At 48.1% G+C, this 19,470-nt stretch overlaps 5 protein-coding genes across 5 annotated transcripts; 2 read left to right on the forward strand and 3 right to left on the reverse strand.

Moving 5' to 3' along the window:
• Nucleotides 1-2,057: 2,057 nt before the first annotated feature.
• On the forward strand, nt 2,058-2,746 carry SETTUDRAFT_91500 (uncharacterized protein; the record flags this gene model as incomplete). The annotated part of the gene is made up of 2 exons (XM_008029554.1): nt 2,058-2,265; nt 2,319-2,746. Coding segments are annotated over 2 exons (636 nt in total), but the record flags the coding sequence as incomplete, so codon positions are not given.
• Nucleotides 2,747-4,958: 2,212 nt separating this feature from the next.
• On the forward strand, nt 4,959-5,633 carry SETTUDRAFT_20835 (uncharacterized protein; the record flags this gene model as incomplete). The annotated part of the gene is made up of 6 exons (XM_008028748.1): nt 4,959-5,014; nt 5,064-5,114; nt 5,158-5,217; nt 5,264-5,320; nt 5,368-5,437; nt 5,487-5,633. 6 exons carry the CDS (start codon nt 4,959-4,961, stop codon nt 5,631-5,633), a joined length of 441 nt encoding a protein of 146 aa, XP_008026939.1.
• A 1,020-nt stretch (nt 5,634-6,653) lies between these two features.
• Nucleotides 6,654-7,151, reverse strand: SETTUDRAFT_32539 (uncharacterized protein; the record flags this gene model as incomplete). The annotated part of the gene is made up of 3 exons (XM_008028850.1): nt 6,654-6,755; nt 6,782-6,859; nt 7,002-7,151. The coding sequence occupies 3 exons, from the start codon at nt 7,149-7,151 to the stop codon at nt 6,654-6,656; spliced, it is 330 nt and encodes a 109-aa protein (XP_008027041.1).
• Nucleotides 7,152-13,278: 6,127 nt separating this feature from the next.
• Nucleotides 13,279-13,901, reverse strand: SETTUDRAFT_91885 (uncharacterized protein; the record flags this gene model as incomplete). The annotated part of the gene is made up of 2 exons (XM_008029555.1): nt 13,279-13,728; nt 13,800-13,901. The coding sequence occupies 2 exons, from the start codon at nt 13,899-13,901 to the stop codon at nt 13,279-13,281; spliced, it is 552 nt and encodes a 183-aa protein (XP_008027746.1).
• Nucleotides 13,902-14,140: 239 nt separating this feature from the next.
• On the reverse strand, nt 14,141-16,141 carry SETTUDRAFT_20837 (uncharacterized protein; the record flags this gene model as incomplete). The annotated part of the gene is made up of 3 exons (XM_008028749.1): nt 14,141-15,204; nt 15,258-15,862; nt 15,915-16,141. 3 exons carry the CDS (start codon nt 16,139-16,141, stop codon nt 14,141-14,143), a joined length of 1,896 nt encoding a protein of 631 aa, XP_008026940.1.
• Nucleotides 16,142-19,470: the final 3,329 nt, after the last annotated feature.

Genomic DNA, 19,470 nt, shown 5'->3' on the forward strand with positions numbered 1-19,470 from the left:
ATCATTGGCTGAGTAGGTGGTAAGCCTCTATCTGTTAGTCGATTGATATAGGCGATTAGGGCCTGCTCCTGCTGTGGGTGGAGGAGCTGCCGTTTTTGGCCACCTATCGCGCGTGAGGCGTGTAGGCCTTGGTGTCTTTGGGTAAGCGTAGATCGAACAACACTATATTTTTTTGCAATATCTGTATACGAAAAAGGCTCATCAGGTCCTAGGGTATTAATAGCTGCAAGCGCAGCCTTAATATTAGCCATGGTGGTGGGGATACGACGCGTTGAGGTTGAGGTGGTTGTAAGGCGCGCGCGCACTTTGTGGTCGCGCGCACTTTGTGGTGGGGCTAGTTATATCAAGAGACCGAGATGACCCGACTACTGTTACAGGAGCATTTCTACACAGACTATTAGAGTCTAGTTAGTTTGACGGACGTATATCCCATTTCATGTAGAAGAATAAGCGGAACTATTAGACCCCACGTCCATGACACGTGCTTTATCTCAGTGTGGCTTACTCTAACTAAGTTGAGGATATAGTTGTAAGCCCTAGTATTGTTAGAGATGCCTACTAGCTATAATCGGCTGTACAACCTTCAGATTGCTCCTGGATAGAGTCTCGATTCATCTAAAAAGATCGCCAGGACCCCTTCTAGGCTAGAAAGGCAGTAGCCATGTGTATAGGGATACAGCTTCCATCTGAAGCCTTATAGTGGCCCCGCCCCTTTAAGGTTTCGTCTCGGTTTAAGGTTTACTCATATACTTACTTGTGCCTGCCTGCCAAACACTCCACACTAAGAGAAAGTCTAAGATTAACAGAGTTGTATTCAATGGAGCGCCACTAGCATTTACAACTAAACATTCCTGCAGCCTGTGACAGTGCTAAGAACTAGTGTAGTTTTAGCTATTCTGCTGTTATTCTGGTCGTTCTAGCTGTTCTGGCTGTTCTGGCTGTTCTGACCGGTACTACGCTGCTTTAGCTGTACTTGCCGTCTGACGTTGGCCGTATAACAAGTCTTAGCACGACTAACTTTAAACAGATATGCTTGACATCTTAGTAGAGCATTTAAAGCTGATTAGCGTGAAGTTTATTAAGTCTATCTTGTGAAACAAACTTGTATGCGAACTACGTCAGTAAACTATAGCACGTGACAAATTCTCATGTGCAGCTTAAGCTGCAATAAGCTTATATCTTGGCACAGATTGGTGAATTTGAGGAATAGTGCCGGATTCACGGGATCTGCTAAGTTCAGAACTGATCAGGGTCATCTTGGCTTAAGGCGTTCCAACTAGGGGTGGACCGCCAGAGCGTATGTACTGGTGATGCTTAGGGTTCGTGCGGCTAACCAGGTGTTGTATCACAGATATCGGATGTTACGGTAGCATCCGGAATCTGCAGAAGCGGCCAGACCTTTCATTATGAGAATTGGGAGGTTACTATGACACTAGGTACATACGCGATTCTCTCACTTCCAGAGTATTGCTAAGACTAAGTATCCATGTCTGTTGGATAGAAATATTATTGCTCCGGCTAAAGTAATACCGAGACCCTCATGCATGGCTTCCGGTTTACTTCTATGCCCCTATTCCACTTGCTACTCAACTGGTGTATAAATCTTAGACTGTTTCTAAGCTTTTAGATCCATCCTTTCTAAATTGCGGTTCTTTTAGGTTCTGGGCTAAAAATCTCCATGACATGGCGATCTTGAGTGCTAGATTGCTGCCAAAATGGACTCTGGTTCGACAGGATGATAATGAACAAGATTCAGAAATGATGGTATATATGACATCCTATTAGCCAATGCATATCACGTCTAACAGGAGTTAGTCAGATAACAACTCTTTCCCTAGCACTAGGAGAAGATGTTACAACTGCATTTCCATCTCACTTTTAATTGTAAATATCATCTTCCTGATCATGTGGATCTGTTTATTCAGCCAAACTTGGCTCGCATCTCAATCGCGTCCGAACACTTTACTAAGACACTTGAACACTTTCTGTAAGCCATAGCTAAGCTTTAGTAGAAAGGGGATTCAAATTTACTAATACTGTATAAAGCATCAATTCCTGATGAGATTGACTTCTCGTTCTCGGAGATCATGATGAATGGTAGTTTAAACAACGATCCTAGGTCTATATACCGAGCCGATCCATCACCAGATGTTGATCGAGCGTGGGATGAGATAGCTCTGGTTAAATATTTTCCGATCACGGAAGAATCATTACGCCGTCTTGGCAAGGATCCAAAGCATGCCGTGCGTGTGCCCACTAGTTGGGGTTTGTCTGCATGGGTTGAAGAAACAAGATAATTCCTACTAACTTTATACTAGGGTACCAGGAAGGTCTTTTTGTAGCCCAAAATGATGGGCAGCATCTACTTCACTGCCTCAACGTACTCCGAAAGTTTAGTTTCTGGGACTATTACTATCCTTCAAGCTGGCAACCGGATAACGGTACGTGGCGTTTACCGCTACTAGATGTTGCACATCGGGGTCATTGTTTAAGCATGTTGCTCCAGCACTTGACTTGTCAACCTAGTCTAAACACTATAACGCATGTCTGGACAGACGCGTATAAAGATCTGTTCCCAGACTTCAGCATAGAGCGCAAGTGTCTTGATCATAACCAAATTCTAAAATGGCAAGCGAGTGTAGCTATCCCTGATGGTCCATTCCCTTATCCAAAGGGCGATAACGCAAGGATAATTCCTGCATCGCCGGAGTTGAAATTGATACTCTCACCTGAAGGTCGACAATAATCATGTTAAGCAAGTGGATGAATTTTAGCTGTAGATTTAAGATAGATTGCATACAAAATATCCAAGGCTAATAATACTTATCCTGAAGATAAGATTTGTCCCAAACTTTAGTGCCAATAGAAACTTTCTCACTCAGCGTGTAATTCTTGAATCAGACGTAGCTGCAACGTTGGTGTGGGTTACTAAGATTCTACCCTACTTCTACCTAAGTCTTAGTAACTCTACCCCTACCTGACCTCTACCTATTTACCAGCGTGTAGGCGTCTAACCATCTCTTGTAGCTCTTTTGAGACGTTAGAGAGTGAGTTGATCTAATCTCCTAGAATAGTAGAGGTTTTCTTATTTACTCGACTGCTCTTAGTAAAGTCTCTAAAGATTTCTACTAAATCTAGTAGACCAGTCTGCTAGGTTATGTTGTTTTCAGCTAGGCTAGCTGCTTGGATTGATAGATTTCTAGCAATAATACTAGCTTCTTCTACTAAGATAGCTTTTAGTGTTCTATTTTAGTTACTAAAGGGATTTCTAAGTATTAAGCTAATAAATAGTGAGAAGTTACCTCGAGAACGTGTCTCTATATATGCCTTCTGTAGTGAGGAGTTTACTTGTCTCTTATTTGCTAGTAGTATTGGCAGTTCGAATACACTGAACGTTTCTAGATGCTGGATAGGGGCAGCTAACAGGATGGTTTCAATTTCTATCTTGTTCTGTATTTAAGATTCTAACCTAAGCGTTTCCTGTCTAAATCCTAGCGGGTGGACGTTGATATTATCGCAGTTAGGTGGTATTCTACTTAGTAATCCGTGTGATCTGTGTGTTATGTGTCAGTAGTGAGACGTGTCTATAGCCGTCTGCTTTGAATGTCTCTAGCTGCATGGCGCGTGGGGTGCATATTTTAAAAGTGGTTGCAATTAATCTACTCTATTATGTAGTTGGACTAGAATAATCGCACAGACTACAACCTATGACTATCTCGCCCTAGCCTAGACTGAGACTGAAGAATTATAACTTAACCCGTGTAATATTAGGCCTGAGTATCATGTTTGGTAACTATTTAAAACAGCCATCGGACCACCCAAACTTCCTACCCCAACAGCAGCTATCAGCTTCAGAATTACCAGACTGGGCATCCCGACAGCCCTGGTAGAACTCTGGACCATATATTAATACCCCGTCTTCCCCAGTACACTATGTCTCAGTTAAATAGACGCTAAGTGTAGTACTTTAGATGTTATTACCCAGCCGCCATTATCTGAAGGATGTTAGATAATTTAATATATAACTAGTTAGAAGATTAAACGCACTAATAGCCCTATATTTACTACCAATATCTACGCATACGACAGCTGTAGCACACCAATCTGGTGTTGAAGTTTCAGGATATTTCATGCATTTGCAAAAGTCGTAAGTACGGCCACCAGCTAGCACTTGCTTGGCGATACTATGGAAGTTTTAATTCTATTCCCCTAGGTTTTAAGAAGAAACTCATACAAGAGTACAACATAGATAGTAACCTTCATACTGCTTGAAAAATAGTGTTGATAATGGAAGTGTTTCAGAAAACAATGGTAATTCTCAAGTGTTAGTAGAGCTTGAATATATAGAGATAAGGCGGACAAAGTAGAATGTATCTATTAGAGTTAGATTTCGCTTAGGTGAAGATTAGTCTGAGTATAGGTTGGACTCCGGTGATGGTGATATTACGCTGAATAATACTAGTCAGCATGCTGGCGCCAATTAACTATCAACGCTGACCTCTATTCAGGAATGCAGGGTAAGAATCTACGTCATGCGCTAAGAATCTACTTGGTTGCGTTAGTTCTGGTTCTCTTATCTAATAAACACAGCCCTTAGGTCTGAGAAGAGGCTTCGTAGGTAGAGCTTAGTTACTAGATATCAGCTTACATCCATGCGTACGTTTCCTTCTATTAGAAATCTTGTAGTGAATAAGCTCATTATTAAGATTATTTTAATAAGCTTACTTGGTAACTCAACATTCAAGGTTTCACTTACTTGAGAGATAAGAAGAGTTTAGTTTGAATTCGGAATAATATCAATATAGTCAATATAGTTAGAACTCTACTAATGAAAATTAAAGTCTTCGCATGTATAAAAGGTCAGAATCATACTCTCATCTGTTTCACGTGCAAAAACTAGGAGTTTGATATATTATCATCAACATCAAACCAGCTTACTAGCAAAGCCAAAAAAAACAATGAAACTCATCAATCTCATTCTTCTTGCGAGCGTCGTGTCCGCCAATGGAGTCAAGTACGTGTATCTGATCTATTCGAAACTTAGCTGCTAACATTAATACTAGAATTACAGATGATCTTCCTGTTCTCCCTTTCGATGAGCTACTTCGCCTCGCGTACGTTCACTATCTTATTAACGGTACCGTCTAATGTATACAGATATCAAAACGCCTCCGAAGAAATCAAACAGTCGCATTTCACTGAGAACCACCGTCGAGCGTAAAGTGTATCTCTGTCATGTTAAGATTACATCTAATGTGTACAGTTTTGACGAATCCAACGATATCACTAAGCGACACTCGGTTGATTTGTTTCGCCGCGCGTATGTATTTTTCAGACTATCGAAATTCCAGGCTAACTCTGTAGCAGTGACCCTATACCTGTAGTTTTCAATTGTCTTGCTGCCACAGGCACTACTTTTGTGGTTGCTGGTATCACAGTAACTATTATAAAGGTTAGGAGTCTCCTTAAGTTAACGTGTACTCAAGGTAGCAAATTCAGCGTTCTTTGTAGGTTTGGAGCAACTGGAACCATTCCAGCTTTTTTCCAACACCCCCGCTGGTACATATTTATCTGAAATCTATCCACCTCCTGCTTCCACTGGCTTCGACATCACGGGAATACAGCCAGAGTAAGGCTAGCGCTTAGGCTCTAGTGAGGACTCGACGTAGTTAGATCAAGGGTTAGGAAGAAATTCTATTATCGATTTTTTATTTCTGTTGACTACATTTGGGCCCAACAGCTGTAGCACAATTTCAATGAGAATGCTCGTGTTCCGCACATGGCTATCGCAACGATAATAATTATCTTAACGTGACTAATAGGCGAGTCCGTCAGCCTACTAAGTTTCCCTACCCACTGCACCTTTTATGTAACTAGAGAGGATATATCATCTATCCCTGTGTGGCGGAACATAGTGCATGATATGACACTACAGACACTTCCTAATATAACAAACTGAATAATAGGTTAGAATAATAGGTCTTCCTAGAATAGTAGCCCCAACATATAAAGTTTATCCTCTCCTTATATGTTTTAGAAACAGGGTTTACTCACTATTACCATTCCTAATAGGTAGAGATTAGGTTACTGTTAGGCTACTAGATATTAGCCAACACGGAGCTCAGTAGTAGTAGGAAGGTAGCAGCAGTAGGTATTAGTATATTCCAAGACGAATCCTTAGCCCCCCATTGTTAGTAGGCTTGGGGATTATGTATCCAAGGCTCATTAAGAGTGTACTGCTAAGCTACCTCTAGGTACAGGAACGCGGTTCCTGACAGCTACTATGAAATGAGTTAGGGTTAGGTAGAGGTTAAGATATGTAATACCCCTACCTAACTCTAACCTATTTCGTAGTAACTTACACTCTTATTTGTGAACCTGGTAGGTCATCAGAGCCTCTTGAACTTTGTTACTTCGTTTATTTTAGACGAGATACGTATATCTAGTTGGCGAAAAAAAATAGACAATCACAAAAGAGATCACAGGGTAGACACTTATTTACCAGCGGGGTTGTATGTCAATTGCATTATTATAGTCTAATAACTATTATAGTGCACTGTTCCACTCCTTCTCTCTCTCTCTCTCCCGCCCTCCTTCTTCTTTGCCTTCTCACAACACACAGTGGATGGTCCCTTTCGTTTGTCCAGGCCATATCACACACTGCCAGTGATTTTTATGTGGTATCCAGCCTGGGTAGGGATTGCACTACATTTTGACATGGTTGTTAGCATCTTCCTCTCTTCCCGCACTAGCCACTGCATGGATGAATTGGAATACTCACATCGTTCTTACACATGTCCCTGATAGGGTCCTCGGCGGCTGGGGTATAAGGGATGTCATCTGAGCAGCCAGTGCCATTCTGTAGGAATCGTGTTGTTAGTTAGGCCTCCAAGGCATCCTCATATGTGGAACGCTATCTCTGTCCTGGGTGGGAATGATAATTTTTTTCTAGAGATAGATCTTTTGTCGTTCGCCATGGCAGGGGGGTAGGTAGAGCTTACATCTGGAGGTGTGTAGCAATTGGCTTTCGTATTCAATTCGAGTTTCGCTGGTGCTGATGCTGGTGCTGACGGATGCGCTGACGCGAACAGCATATTCATTGGTTGGAATATGCTGACAAGGGCGAGAGAAGTAAGGAAGGTGGGTTTCATTTTTGCTTTTACACGTTTATTTTTCCAAGAACGATGGTGAGGTGTTTGTTTGGAAAAGAGAGTACCGTGGGTGTATGGGCGATGTGAGCGAGTAATGGAGTCGAGAACGCCTACTTATTATAGCGAGCGCTGGTTAAATTATTTCAACTCCGGACGCAGATTGTGATAAAACATATTAGCCTAGGTGAAGCACGAACCCAAATGGGGTTGTGTGTAAGGAGATTTTCAAGTTATGATCATTTTCGGCGCCTCTGGGTTAAGCTGACGTAAGGTTTAATCTCCCAACAAGCCTCTAGGACGGTATTGTAGGCCCGTCATATTTATACGAAGCATCGTGCGGTTAGTATAAAGGAAGATCTAGTTAAGTGGCTTCTGTATTATCCCACGCGAGCTTATGGCAATCAAACAGAATTAAGGGGCAAAAGCTGCCGCGTTAGCACGTCGAAATCACCCATATTAAAACAATAACCAGACCGTGTTAACATACATCTAAATTCATCTGGAAAGGCAAACTACTATTTGTTCCCATGCCTGTAAGCGGGACAGCGGTCTGATGGATGGGTGTGTGCGTTTCGCCGCCGAGCACGAGCTGTTCCTTTTTTTTTTTTTTTTTTTTTTTTTTGTTCTGCTTTGCGAAGGGCCGGATAAGCGTGGGAAACGTGGAGGATGACCACCACCACCACCACCACCATCCACCACAGTGTGGGGCCTACTTAGCTCTTTGTTGCGCTTACCGATGGGTAGAGGTTCGGTAGGATTTGTGTCACGTGATAACCATACCCATTTCTGGGCAACCCAAACCGCCTACCCATCCTCTCCCCATCGGGAAGCGTAACTATAGCTAGAATTTTATTTAAACCCGCCTTCTACAGAAGCAGTGTAAGGTCGATTCCCTCATCAACGAATTTGTATATCGCAGCTGGATGAGATTGCAATTTGTCAAGTTACATTCGCGTTCAGGCCTCCACCACCTTGTCATTCCCGCAAGAAATACCACGAGAGCGTCATTTTCATAGTAATTTGCGTGCGCGAGTGCTCGCCAGCCATTGGCTCTTCATTTTTCCGTAATGTGTTAGTCTGCATCTGCGTTAGTCATGCCATTAGAAACCATTGTAAGAAGTGGATTGTCTAGCTGGTTTTATGTTATGAACATGGTTATATATGTATACTAAAGGCCCTTACATTTAGCAGGTGTTATATTGTATTACCGCCTATTTACGGAGGTGCCTTTCAAAGTTCTGTCTGCCAAGAATAATTCAGCCGAAGTACGGCCGCCTTAGTCGAGGCTTGTCTCTTCCCTCTATATACTCATTACCACCTTGTAGCTTAATTATCTTTTAGATATAAATAAGAATCCACTTAATCTAAGCTTAGATCTTAAGTTAAGAAAGGTCTCTCTAGCAATTCTGCTAGACTCTAACTGCCTTAGCCCTTAACTGTGGAGCTCCTTTCTTCGTAGTCTCTCTCTTTATATAGAACTAGCACGGCTTAATATAGTTATAGTCTAGCGAGTTGCCACACTAGAGTAGTCTCTTGACGTCGTGCAGACTATAGATCACACTCTAATAGTGGTGGGCGTGGGCAGGTGCCTTATCTTCCATCACGACAGTCTGAGGTCTATCTTGGAGGCACTCTTTGGCGAAAGGAATTAGCTTTGGTATTAGAATACAGTTCTAATATCTCTACTAGTCTATACCACCTCTAGGCTTACGCACTAGCTTGCCTGTATTCTCTGTCCATCTCCATTGAGGTTTTCTGCTAGGCTTGTTGCGCAGCCCTGTCCTCCTTATAGACTCTGACAGCTCCCACTCCTCTCTTTATAGAGGTTTAAGCTTAGCGTTTAGCTGCTTAATCTTCTAAGTAGCATCCTCTTTCTCTACCTTCGTCTCTAGCTAGTAGATATAGTATAGACCTTTCTTGTTATACGAGAAGCAGCCCTAGAACATGAACTTAGAGTATCCTTTCCACCTCTCACGGATACAGCTCTTAACTACTCTCTTGTCTGCTTTTCTCTAGATCCTATAGCCCCCACGTCAGTGGTTAATCACCACAGACGTCTCGTCTGTCTAGATAACATTCTTCTAGTCCTCTAACGTCTAGTCCTTGTAGTCGATCGCCCATCTAAGACGAGCACTCCTTATCTCCTGTGTTAACCTAGGCTTCCTTGTTAGCTTAGTCTTCTTGTATCCTGCTTCTCTTAATACCCTCTAGACAGTAGAGGCAGAGATTTCGACTCCTTAGAGACTAAGCGCACTAGCAAGGTCAGCGCAGCTCTTCTCTCGTCCATATCTATCGCGTCGTACTTGTTAAAATATCTGCTCCTTCACCTCCTCTATCTGCTTAGCAGGCCTGCTAGAGCGAGGGGCATCTTAAACGTGCTGTAGAAGGATCTTAAGAGGGAGAACGTTTGGCTTAAAGCTAGCAGCAATAGCTCTACTATAGATACAATTAACTATATAAGGATTAACACTAGTTAGCTCTAAGATCTATAACGTTAACTTGCTAATAGGAGGTAACTTCAACGTTACAATTAAAATATAGGTGTAAGAATTAGTATTAGGAGCTATAACGTGGTTCATAAGCGAGCGGACACCCCAAGCGAGCGGACACCTCCCCACCAGCGCGTCAACTTCAACACGTTATCACAGCCTTTTATCACAGTCAATAAACTATTGCAATATACTAAATTAATTATCAGAATCGCTATTATCACTTGCACTATCTATCTCAACTGCGCAGGTACGAGCGTTGTGTCCAGTCTGCTTGCAACGCCCGCACCGCCGCTCTCCTCGCACCCTCTTCGACGCACTCTCACCATCACCACGACTGCTACCCGCCTGTTCAGCTAATACTTCTTGTACTTCGCCTACAGTAAGAGTCTCTTCTGTCCGTACGTATCGCCGCTTGCGGCTTTTACGCTTATTTGACTTGTTAAGAGCCGCTCGAAGCGTACCCATTTCCTCCATCATAAGCGTCATTTTATGTGCCATTTGCTGGGCCCCCTTACTCAGCTGCGCGATCTGCTCAGTGAGTGAATTGGCAGAAGATCCACGGCGTTTTCTCACGCTCTCTTGAATGAGACTAATTTGAGACTTAACTTCGCGCGCGTTGCGTGGTGTCTGCGCCTGCCAGGCAGCTACCCGTTGTGGTGATTGACGAGGTGTCTGCACCACTACATCAAGCTTAGATAGCACAGCCTGTGGGTCGTGTGGGACTAGACCAGCACCTCTGAAGCCAGCTTGGATATTCTCCTTCGTGATAGACTGCTCAAAAGCAGCCTTAAAGGCTGGTAGGAAGGTTTCCTTGCTAATATAGTGGGTGCGGTTGCGTGCCAAGCCTGAAACAGCGTCGCCATACTTGCGCTTCAACGGCGAGAAGCAGGCGACGTCAAGGGGCTGCAACAGGTGAGACGAGTGTGGAGGCATGCAGAGAAGAATAATATTCTTCTCCTTGCAAAGATCTTGAAATTCGATGGAGCAGTGGCTCTCATGGCCGTCAATAATAAGCAGTCGATACCCACCCACAGTAGGGCTCTTTGTATGGGTATTAAAGTGCTCTAACTAGGCAAGACTAAGCTAATTATTCGTCTAGCCATTGGGACTAACTTTAAGAACCTAGTTGGCAGGCAAATTCTTAAACTAGACGTTGATAAGCACCTTGCCCGCAAAGACAACGAACAGTGGTATCTGGCGACCTGACGCGCCCACGCCTTGGATCACAGTAACCCACTCACGGTTGCCTGGCTGTATCCGCTTCTTTTCCCCATATCCTTCTAATGCTGTGATTAATAACTGTGATAAAATCTTGCCCATCATAAAGCTAGTTTTGTCAAAGTTGTAGATATCGTCGTCCACAATACCCCACTTCTGCCTTGTCGCCTGGACTAAGTCAAACTAGCGCTAGATAGCCACTAGGTCCTCGCAGGCGGCTCGCTGGTGATCATAGGGACGGCTCTAGCGCGTACAGAGCTCAGCAGTCCGCCTAACAAAGTTGTCAACCTAGTTCTTGCCAACAGGGTTGCCACCACGCTCCTCTAACAGTTTATCAGCTATTGCTCGAACCTCAGCCTTTGTAGGCGCAAATCCTCGCGTAGACTCTTTAAGAATACGCCTAACAATAGCCTTCTCTTCTAGCTTATTTAAGCGCTTTGAATTTAGTTCGCAGTCGCGTTAAGAGTGTCTTCCAGCGCGTTAGTAAAATAAAGTTATTCAAGGGACGCTATAGATCTCAGCAGTACGTTTAACACTCTTTACACGTTGGGAATTAATATTAGAAATAGCAAGTTGGATATCAGCTTTAGAAAAAGTTTGTTAAATCTAATATGGTTGAGACATAACGCGTTGTAGTATGAACGTCGACGCGCTGGTGAGGAGGTGTCCGCTCGCTTGGGGTGTCCGCTCGCTTATGAACCACGTTAGTACTAAGTAGATAGATAACTACAACTAATTAATAGCTTAGCTTAAAGGTAGGAGTTGCGCCAAGAAGAATTGCGCCGAAGGGCCAAGATTAGCGTCAGACAGAACTTTTGAAAGGCACCTCCGTACTGTGTATAAGATTCAAGGTATAGTACCTCACCGCTACTCTATATTGTGTACTCTACTGCCTTGTGTAAGCCGCTGCGTCAGCATGTCAGAACCACTCAAAAGGGGTGAGGGTAAAACGGCACGGTGGCTGACTCACAGTGCTCCCGTGCTTATGCCGTCGTTGTCGTGGTCGCCCTGCCACCCCTCCCCTGGTCTTTTGCGACTCCCGAGTGCCCATGAGGGGGGAGGGATATGTAATGGCCACGCGATATGAGAAGGTTGGTTGTCTCGGCTGTTATAATACAAGGGGTGCTGGAAACTCGTTGCTCTAGCCGAGCAGCCAGTCAGCCAAGCAGGTGAACCGGTAAGTAAGCAAAAGTCAAGTTATTCTCGGCACCCGTCCTGTGTCTGCGTACGTACGTATGTACATTTGGGGAAGGAAGCCGAAGTGAGTTGTGGGCTTCGCCGCAAATCCGCGCCGCATTTACATATCATATGATGTTCGTTTTTTGTTTTTGTTTGTTTGTTTTTTGCACAAGCACGGAATAACAACAAGAAAAAAAAATGAAAAGGGTTCAAGGGATATGCATTCGATCGGCCATGTTGGGTCCTACCGGTTTGAACACGGAGACGGAGACGGAGACGGAGACGGCGAGGTTTTTACGTGTGAGTGTGTGTGTATGTGTTCCTGATGTGCGTGCACGGCTGCGATACTCAGGGAAATATCCTGGTTTGGTATGTTAGCATAGATAGCACGGCCGTCGGTCACACGGCCGTCGGTCACATGGACATACAGACACACACACACACACACACCGAAAGAAAGGGAACAGAAAAAAAAAGGGTTGCATTGCTTATCTTGGCTTGTTTAGGGATGCGGAGCCTTGACTCGGTTTGATTCGGTACACGCACACGTTGTGAGTGTGTGATGCGTACCGAGATGCTGGGTCGGCTGGCTGGATGGGGTGGATGGAGGGATCGATGGATCGATTGGAGGAATTGGATGGATAAGGATTTGGCGCGCGCGTCGTCCAAGGAGTCGCAACGCAAGTGTGCGAGGGCATTTTGCTTACGCCTTACTCGCACGCGAAAGGCAACGTAACGGCAACGTAACGGCGAGACCAATCCCTACGGACATTCTCAAAAAAAAACCCCCCAAGGCATTGATAGCAGTAGCCAAAGGTATCTTCGTCTTGAACATCAAGTCCAAAGGAACCGATTTGGTATCGTCATACTCATCATGTATTCTTCTCTCTGGTACATACATAAAATCCCCTTGGTCACAAATACTCGGAATCGACCAGAGCCAAACAAGAAAGAAGAAAAGAAAAGAAAACGTGATCTCAGCGCACTTAGATCCTCGGATAACACGTTGGACACAAATCTCTCGGGTAAGAGAAAGAAGAAAAAAAATTAATAATAAGACAAACGTGGTCGACCATGGTGTCATGCTCGGAATTCGGAAGGGGTGATAATAATGGTAGGGGGAAGGGTGAATCTCACATCATCATCACCTCATGATTATCATTGAAGGAGAATTTTTTCTTCTTCTTCTTGTAATAATACTGGCATATGTACGTAGGGTAGGGTAGGGTAAAAAGTTATCATAGCTTACCGCCATCCTCGTTATCACCACCGTCGGCATCGCCCTTGATGACATCCCTAAGCAACGCGAGTGCCGCGCCCGCAAAAGCCACCATGTTTGATTCACGGTCAGCCGAGCCCGTGTCGACCTCTCTGGTGACGGTCGGGCCTAGCTCGCGTGCGACGGCCAGGGCCACATAACCCGGGGTACGGTTTCTCGTTGTGCCGCCCGTGGGCCCGGCAGTCCCGCTTTCGCTAACAGTGTAGGTGGTGCGCAGCGTGCTACGCGTGTGCTCGGCAAGCCCGGATACCACGGCTGGCGTGGGTCCCGCGTATGTCTTGACCGTGTCTTGCGTCCACCCGCCAAAGGCGAGCCGCGATTCCAGCGTGTACAGAGTCACGCCCCCGTTGTAGTAGGAAGATGCGCCGGGGAAGGAGAGAAGAGTCGCGGAGATGAGGCCGCCGGCTACCTGGGAAGATACAATGGTCAGCTTGTATGCTTTGCTATGCCCGGCATGCACAGATGACAAGGTGTATTCACTGTTTCGGCTACGGAAATGGTTTCCTTGCGCTCTCTGAGAAGCGTGGCTACTTCCTGGCCTACCTGCCGGAGCTCTTCGGGTGGAAAGCTTGATGGCGACATGGCGTGCAATTGGGACTGGATATTGATGAGCAGCTCTCAACTTTCAAAGACGCGGAGGCTCCTGGATAACTCTTTTATTGCGGTACTATTACAAATTTATTACTTGAAGACGGACTTATGGCGGACCTAAGGACTGGGCGGGGTACGTAGCTGTGTCGCGACGTGATGCGGGGTAGCTCCTGTGCCTGTGTTTTCGGTGAACAAATTATCACACATGGCACGACCGTGGCGTGCATGTCTTAATCATAAATAAACCTTTCTTCACCCCTCTTCATCAACCTGATTGGGATGGACGCTTCTCGCAGCTGCAGCGTAATAATGGTATCAACCTTATTCCGAAGCGCGTCTCTGGCCCTATCTGTGGCTTTCTTGTATAAATCTCTCCTCTCTTGACCTCCCTTTGGCATCTTCTCCACCTCTTGGTCGCTGGCAAAGTCGTCAACGGCAAGCTCAACACTGTATTGCGTGAAGATGGCGGAAAACACGGCAAGAATCTCAGCTTGCGCGAAGCGTCGGCCAATGCAGGACCGGAAGCCGTCGCTGAATGGGATATAGGATCCTTTGACAGGCTTGAAGAGCACCGAGGAGGTATCCTCGCCAGAGGGCCCGCGTAGTGCCTCGTCATCGTAGTCAATGTCGACAAAAGAATCTGCTAGTTTAGTCTCTACAAACCAGCGCTCAGGCCTGAACTGCTCCCCATCCAGACCATCTTCATCGACCTCATTGTCTGGTCGAGGCCAGTACTTTGGGTTACGGTGGACAGCCGCACTGAGCAACACGTGTGCGTCACCGGGAAGACTGTACTCCTTGCCACCCATTTGGATCTGCTGAGGTGGCCCAGGTGCAACTGATTTGGGAATGTTGACAATAGGTTGGAAGAGGCGGAGAGTCTCGTTCATGACTGCAGCTGCCATGCTCGAGAAAAGCTGTGGGAAATGTTCTTCGTAGCTCCATTCACTCATTGGCTTGCCATCGAATATACGATCCAGATCTTCTTGCAGGCGCTTTTGCGATCCTGGGTTCATTGCGAGAAAGAGCAACGAAAAATGCAGCGTGTTGGCTGTTGTTTCGTGGCCAGCCAGCATAATCACAAAGGCATTGCCTAGGATGTCGCTCTTCTTGACGTTCGTGTCCTTGTCTGTGATGCCGCTGCCCCGGATCAGGGCGTCAAAAAAGTCCATGCCTCCTTTGTTGTCGCCAGCAATGACCTGCGTCTTTTTCATTTCATACATTTCATCCATGTATTTACCCCATTCAACAACTGCACGGGAAACCACGCGATGGATTTTGAAGGGCGAATTTGCTATCAAAAAGTCAGTATAGTAAGTTGAAGCAGAAACAGCACAAGGCTATTACCAAGCCACTTAAGAGGCATGATTTGAGTCCACGTGATGTTATGGAGCAAATCGCTGAGCGCTTCTCGATAACTCATGACATGGCCTGGAGGCGGCTTGGAGCCAACAAACAGAGAATCGTCTCCGCCCTGCTGACCAGCGGCCGTCTTGTCTTCTTCGTGCGGCCACATAACGCGTACGTCGAAGCCTGCGCTACTGATGACATACAAGGCAAAGTTCATTGCAGCTGCCGAAGGTTCGGAGACGGTCTGGTTGCCTCTCCCATCAGGTCCAGCCCATAGACCAAGCAGTGATTTTGCGTGATGGATGGTTTCTCGGAAAACCAGATCATTGTTCCTGTCGCCAAAACTCGGAGCGACAAGTTTGCGATGGGCGCGCCAGGCGGGACCCTCGGTGGCCACGAGATTCTTGCCATATATATTGAGAGATCCGTACATATCGAGCGGCTTGGGAAAGTCATTGCGACGGGTCGTGATTTGAGTGATGACTTCTGCATCGGCGACAAAGACAGTCAGTTTATTGGGGGAGGCGACAATAAAGGCGTCCATGCCAATCTGCTCGAAAGGCCTGTATCCCAGCATGTGACCCCATTCTGGATGGAGGATGCTGTAGCATGATGGTTAAAAATGTAACGACTTGTGCCATTTCCGGTACGTACTCTAGCCAAATGCCCTGCAGAGATGCGGGGAGACATTTCCGGAGCATCGGCATCCACAACTTGTACGTGCCCAACCAAAACATTGCAAGCATACTCCAAGGCGATGCTATCACAGGCAGTCCTGAAGTCTTTGCCAGGGCGACATTGCGCTGGAGGCTGCGATATCTCCAGACAACTTGATAGATGGCGAAGCTTGCTATTGCGCTGATAATGAGGGTGCCGATCATTGTGTTCGCCTTGTTTGCGCCCTCGAGCTCGCAGTGATGGGGAAAAACTGGGTGGTGGTGTTGGCTATGCTATGTACACGGAGGCTGTCTGGATGAGAATGTTGGAAGGTGGCTTGCTGCGCATCCGCTCGTTGAGACGGAGCTGTGACGTATACATAAGCGCCAATCGCTTTGCCTCAGTGGCGTTTCAGCGCTGCGGCTACAGAGAGTTGGTACATGCAGCCTGCGTAGATGCTTTTTTTTTTGGGACAAGACCCAACGAGGCAATTGAAGAACATGTTTGGATGCGCTATGCAAACGCAAACATCTGGCATATGGTGTTGCAGGGCAAAAAAAAAAAAAGGACTGCCCAGGGATTGGTCTTGGCAAGGGCCTGCGACTAGCCGTGATGTCTATGCAGCCATACTGACGACAGCAAACAGCTGTATGGTGGCACCCTGAGGGCTTAGCCCCTCGCGTAGAATGAAGGGAGCGGCTGTCTGATACAGTCGTGTCACTAGGTGTTGGTCAACGGGTGGGAAGCTACCTCGCTTGGGTGCAGAATTTGCATCTCGTACGACACCCCTGGCACAAGGAGCCTCCGTGGAGGCGCGATGGCAGCGCAAGGACTTTGGGGCGGCGCGCGGTGAACAGGAACAGGACAAAGGGCTGGGTGGACGGTTTAGATATCGTCAGTTTCGACGTCACAAACGAGGGGGCTTTCGTCATTTTTGGTGGTCTCGGCACGCGCACTCGGATCTCCCAACGACAGAGCGGCTGAAATACGACTCACGGGTGGCTAGGTCGCGCCGCTTTGCCGCGACTTCTTCAGCTTGGGCGTGGGCTGGTTCCAGGTCAAGGTGGTCGCGGTGGCAAGCAGGCGAATCATGACGGGATGCATGGCTTGCCGTGGGAGGCGCAAAAGTTTCTGGAAGGAGTCTTGGGGCCGGTCGATGGTGAGGCTTGCTAGGCCGGGCAGCGCAAAACGACTACCACACCGACTCGACGGCAATTTGTCAAGAGGGCATTGACTCGTCAAAACGTCGTCTAGGTAGACCCCAAGACACTTACTCGACGCGCTCCTGCCATCCACGTAGAGGAGCTGAGACTAGACAGGATGCTGAGGCCAGGGTGTTCCCACCAGAGTTGCAGACACGGACAGGCCTTGGTCAGCACGTCGACAACCTCGGCTGTGGGGAGGGCATTCGTCTATCGGACAAGGGCTTTTGGCAGCAACTATTGTCGAGGTTGAAGCAGACCGCAACTTGGCATAGCGTCGGTAAGAACAGGACCGGGCAGAGTCGGCTGGTCATCTGACAAACGGGCTCAATGGCTATGGCTGGTCGGGGCTTAGGGTGCCTAGGGCGACTGCTGTTTGGGATTAATGCCTGGAGGGCAGCTGACCACTGCGAGATGCGGTCAAGGCGTGTGTTTTGTTGCGAGTGTGTACTTGGTTGTAGTACATGGCATATAGACTTTGGGGGGCAGGGACTTGCCGGCATGCAAGGGCTAGCTGCCACGAGCATGAGCACAAGCACGAGCAGCAGCAGGCCAGCGCGGAGCGGCACCAACGTCGCCATGCCATGGCCTGGCATGCCATGGAGGGCCAAGTTTTGGACGATGGCGTGGCGATCCTGGCGTGGGTTCTCCATGTCGGCTGGACAGTGTTCCTGACGCCATTCTGGCGGTCGCGTGTTGGGGCGCGCTAAGAGGCAGGATTTGCCCGAGCGTGTTTTGCTAATGCTGCTGCTAAGGCCGAGAGCCGCGTTTTCCTGCCGCACCGTACAAGGCGGACAAATGGGTAGTGCAGGGCAGCGTCGACACTATTTTGGCCATGTGCCACCAGGCCGCCTATAACGAGTACAGAAGGAGTTTCGCTGGGATTGGCAACCCGACGGCGCAGATCTTTGGGCAGCAGCAGCAGTAGCAGCAGCATTAGTCCATGGCATTGGCGACGAGGCAGCCACAGGCGGCAATGCAATGGCAGAGAAGGGGGGGGGTAGGCGGAGCGTGAGCGGAGGGTGGGCGTCGCGGGGCTGTGTGGTCACGGGCGGAAACAGAGACAAAGGGGCCTTGGGGCGGGCAAAGGGAAGATGCGGCGGCGACGTGTTTGCGTCGACGCCACATGCAGCGCATCACTTCCACGAGTCTTCTCGAATGCCCAGGAGCGGCAGTCGAGTGGAGGCTGGCCGACTAGGCGTGGCGGGCTAGTGTCGTCGATGAGCTCGGATCAGCTTCCTCAAATTCTGCGGCCAGCAATTGGGCGGAAATTGTCCGACTCAAGGAGCTCATGGCAGGCCTGCTCGCCGCTGCACAGGTGCCAGGGTCGTTGGAGGGGGATGTGTTGCTTGCTGGGCGAGGGCGGAGAAGCGCGCAAGCCGCCCCTCGTGTGTGTGGACAGGGAAGTCGGGTGCCGGCGCGGTGAGACGGATGTCGCTGTTTGATGCAGGGTTGGGGTTGTGGTGGTTGTGGTGGTGATGGGAGTGGGAGTGGGAGTGGGAGTGAAGGCGAGGGGCAGGAGGGACGGCGGGATGGATGGATGGATGGATGGTTGTTGTGGTGATGAGAGTGGATGATGGTGCTCGGCGGTAGCGACGCGGGCGGGAGCGACGTTTGCTGTCGGCAGCGGCATCCTTCCTTCGTGGGTGCCTGCCTGTTTGATGGAGAGAGGTGGTGCTTTCCCTCGTCCGCCCGTCGTCGGATGCACACAGACACAAACACGCCCACGCACCCACCTCGACCCATGCGCATACCCATCGCCATAGCCAGAGCCACTCCACTCGTGCGCACACACACACACACACACACACACACACACACACATGGTACAGTCCATACTTGTAGTGTACACACACACACTGACACGCACGCGCACGCACACAGCGCATCTGGTGGACCCCCCGCCGTCCACCCTGGGCGGGCTGGGCGTGCACAAGCGAGGCAGCAGCTGCAAGAGGGTGCAGAAGCTCTCTGATGGCTCTCTGACGGTGCTTTGGCGGCCGTGGGCGCTAATAGGCGGGCCTTGGTTCACCATGGCGCGCTGCCACTGCCACCACGACGCCCGCCGCCGTCCCATGTGCCTGCACTTGCCTGGTGCTTGCCTGGTGCTGCTCTAACGTTGGTGTCATCGACTGACTGACGGCCTGCCTGCCTGCCTATCTCCCCTCCTCTCACCACACCATCCTTCCCCCCCCCCTCCACCGCCCGCCCGCCCGCCCCACACCACACCACACCCCCCCACCCCCCCTCCCCGCCTACGCCTACGCCTACTCGCACTCCTACTGCGCTGGCTACTGCTGCTGCTGCTGCTGCTACTACTACTCCTCCCTCTCGTCCTTGCCCTCATCTCC

The sequence above is a fragment of the Exserohilum turcica genome (assembly GCF_000359705.1).
Source record: "Exserohilum turcica Et28A unplaced genomic scaffold SETTUscaffold_3, whole genome shotgun sequence".
NCBI lineage: Eukaryota > Fungi > Ascomycota > Dothideomycetes > Pleosporales > Pleosporaceae > Exserohilum > Exserohilum turcicum.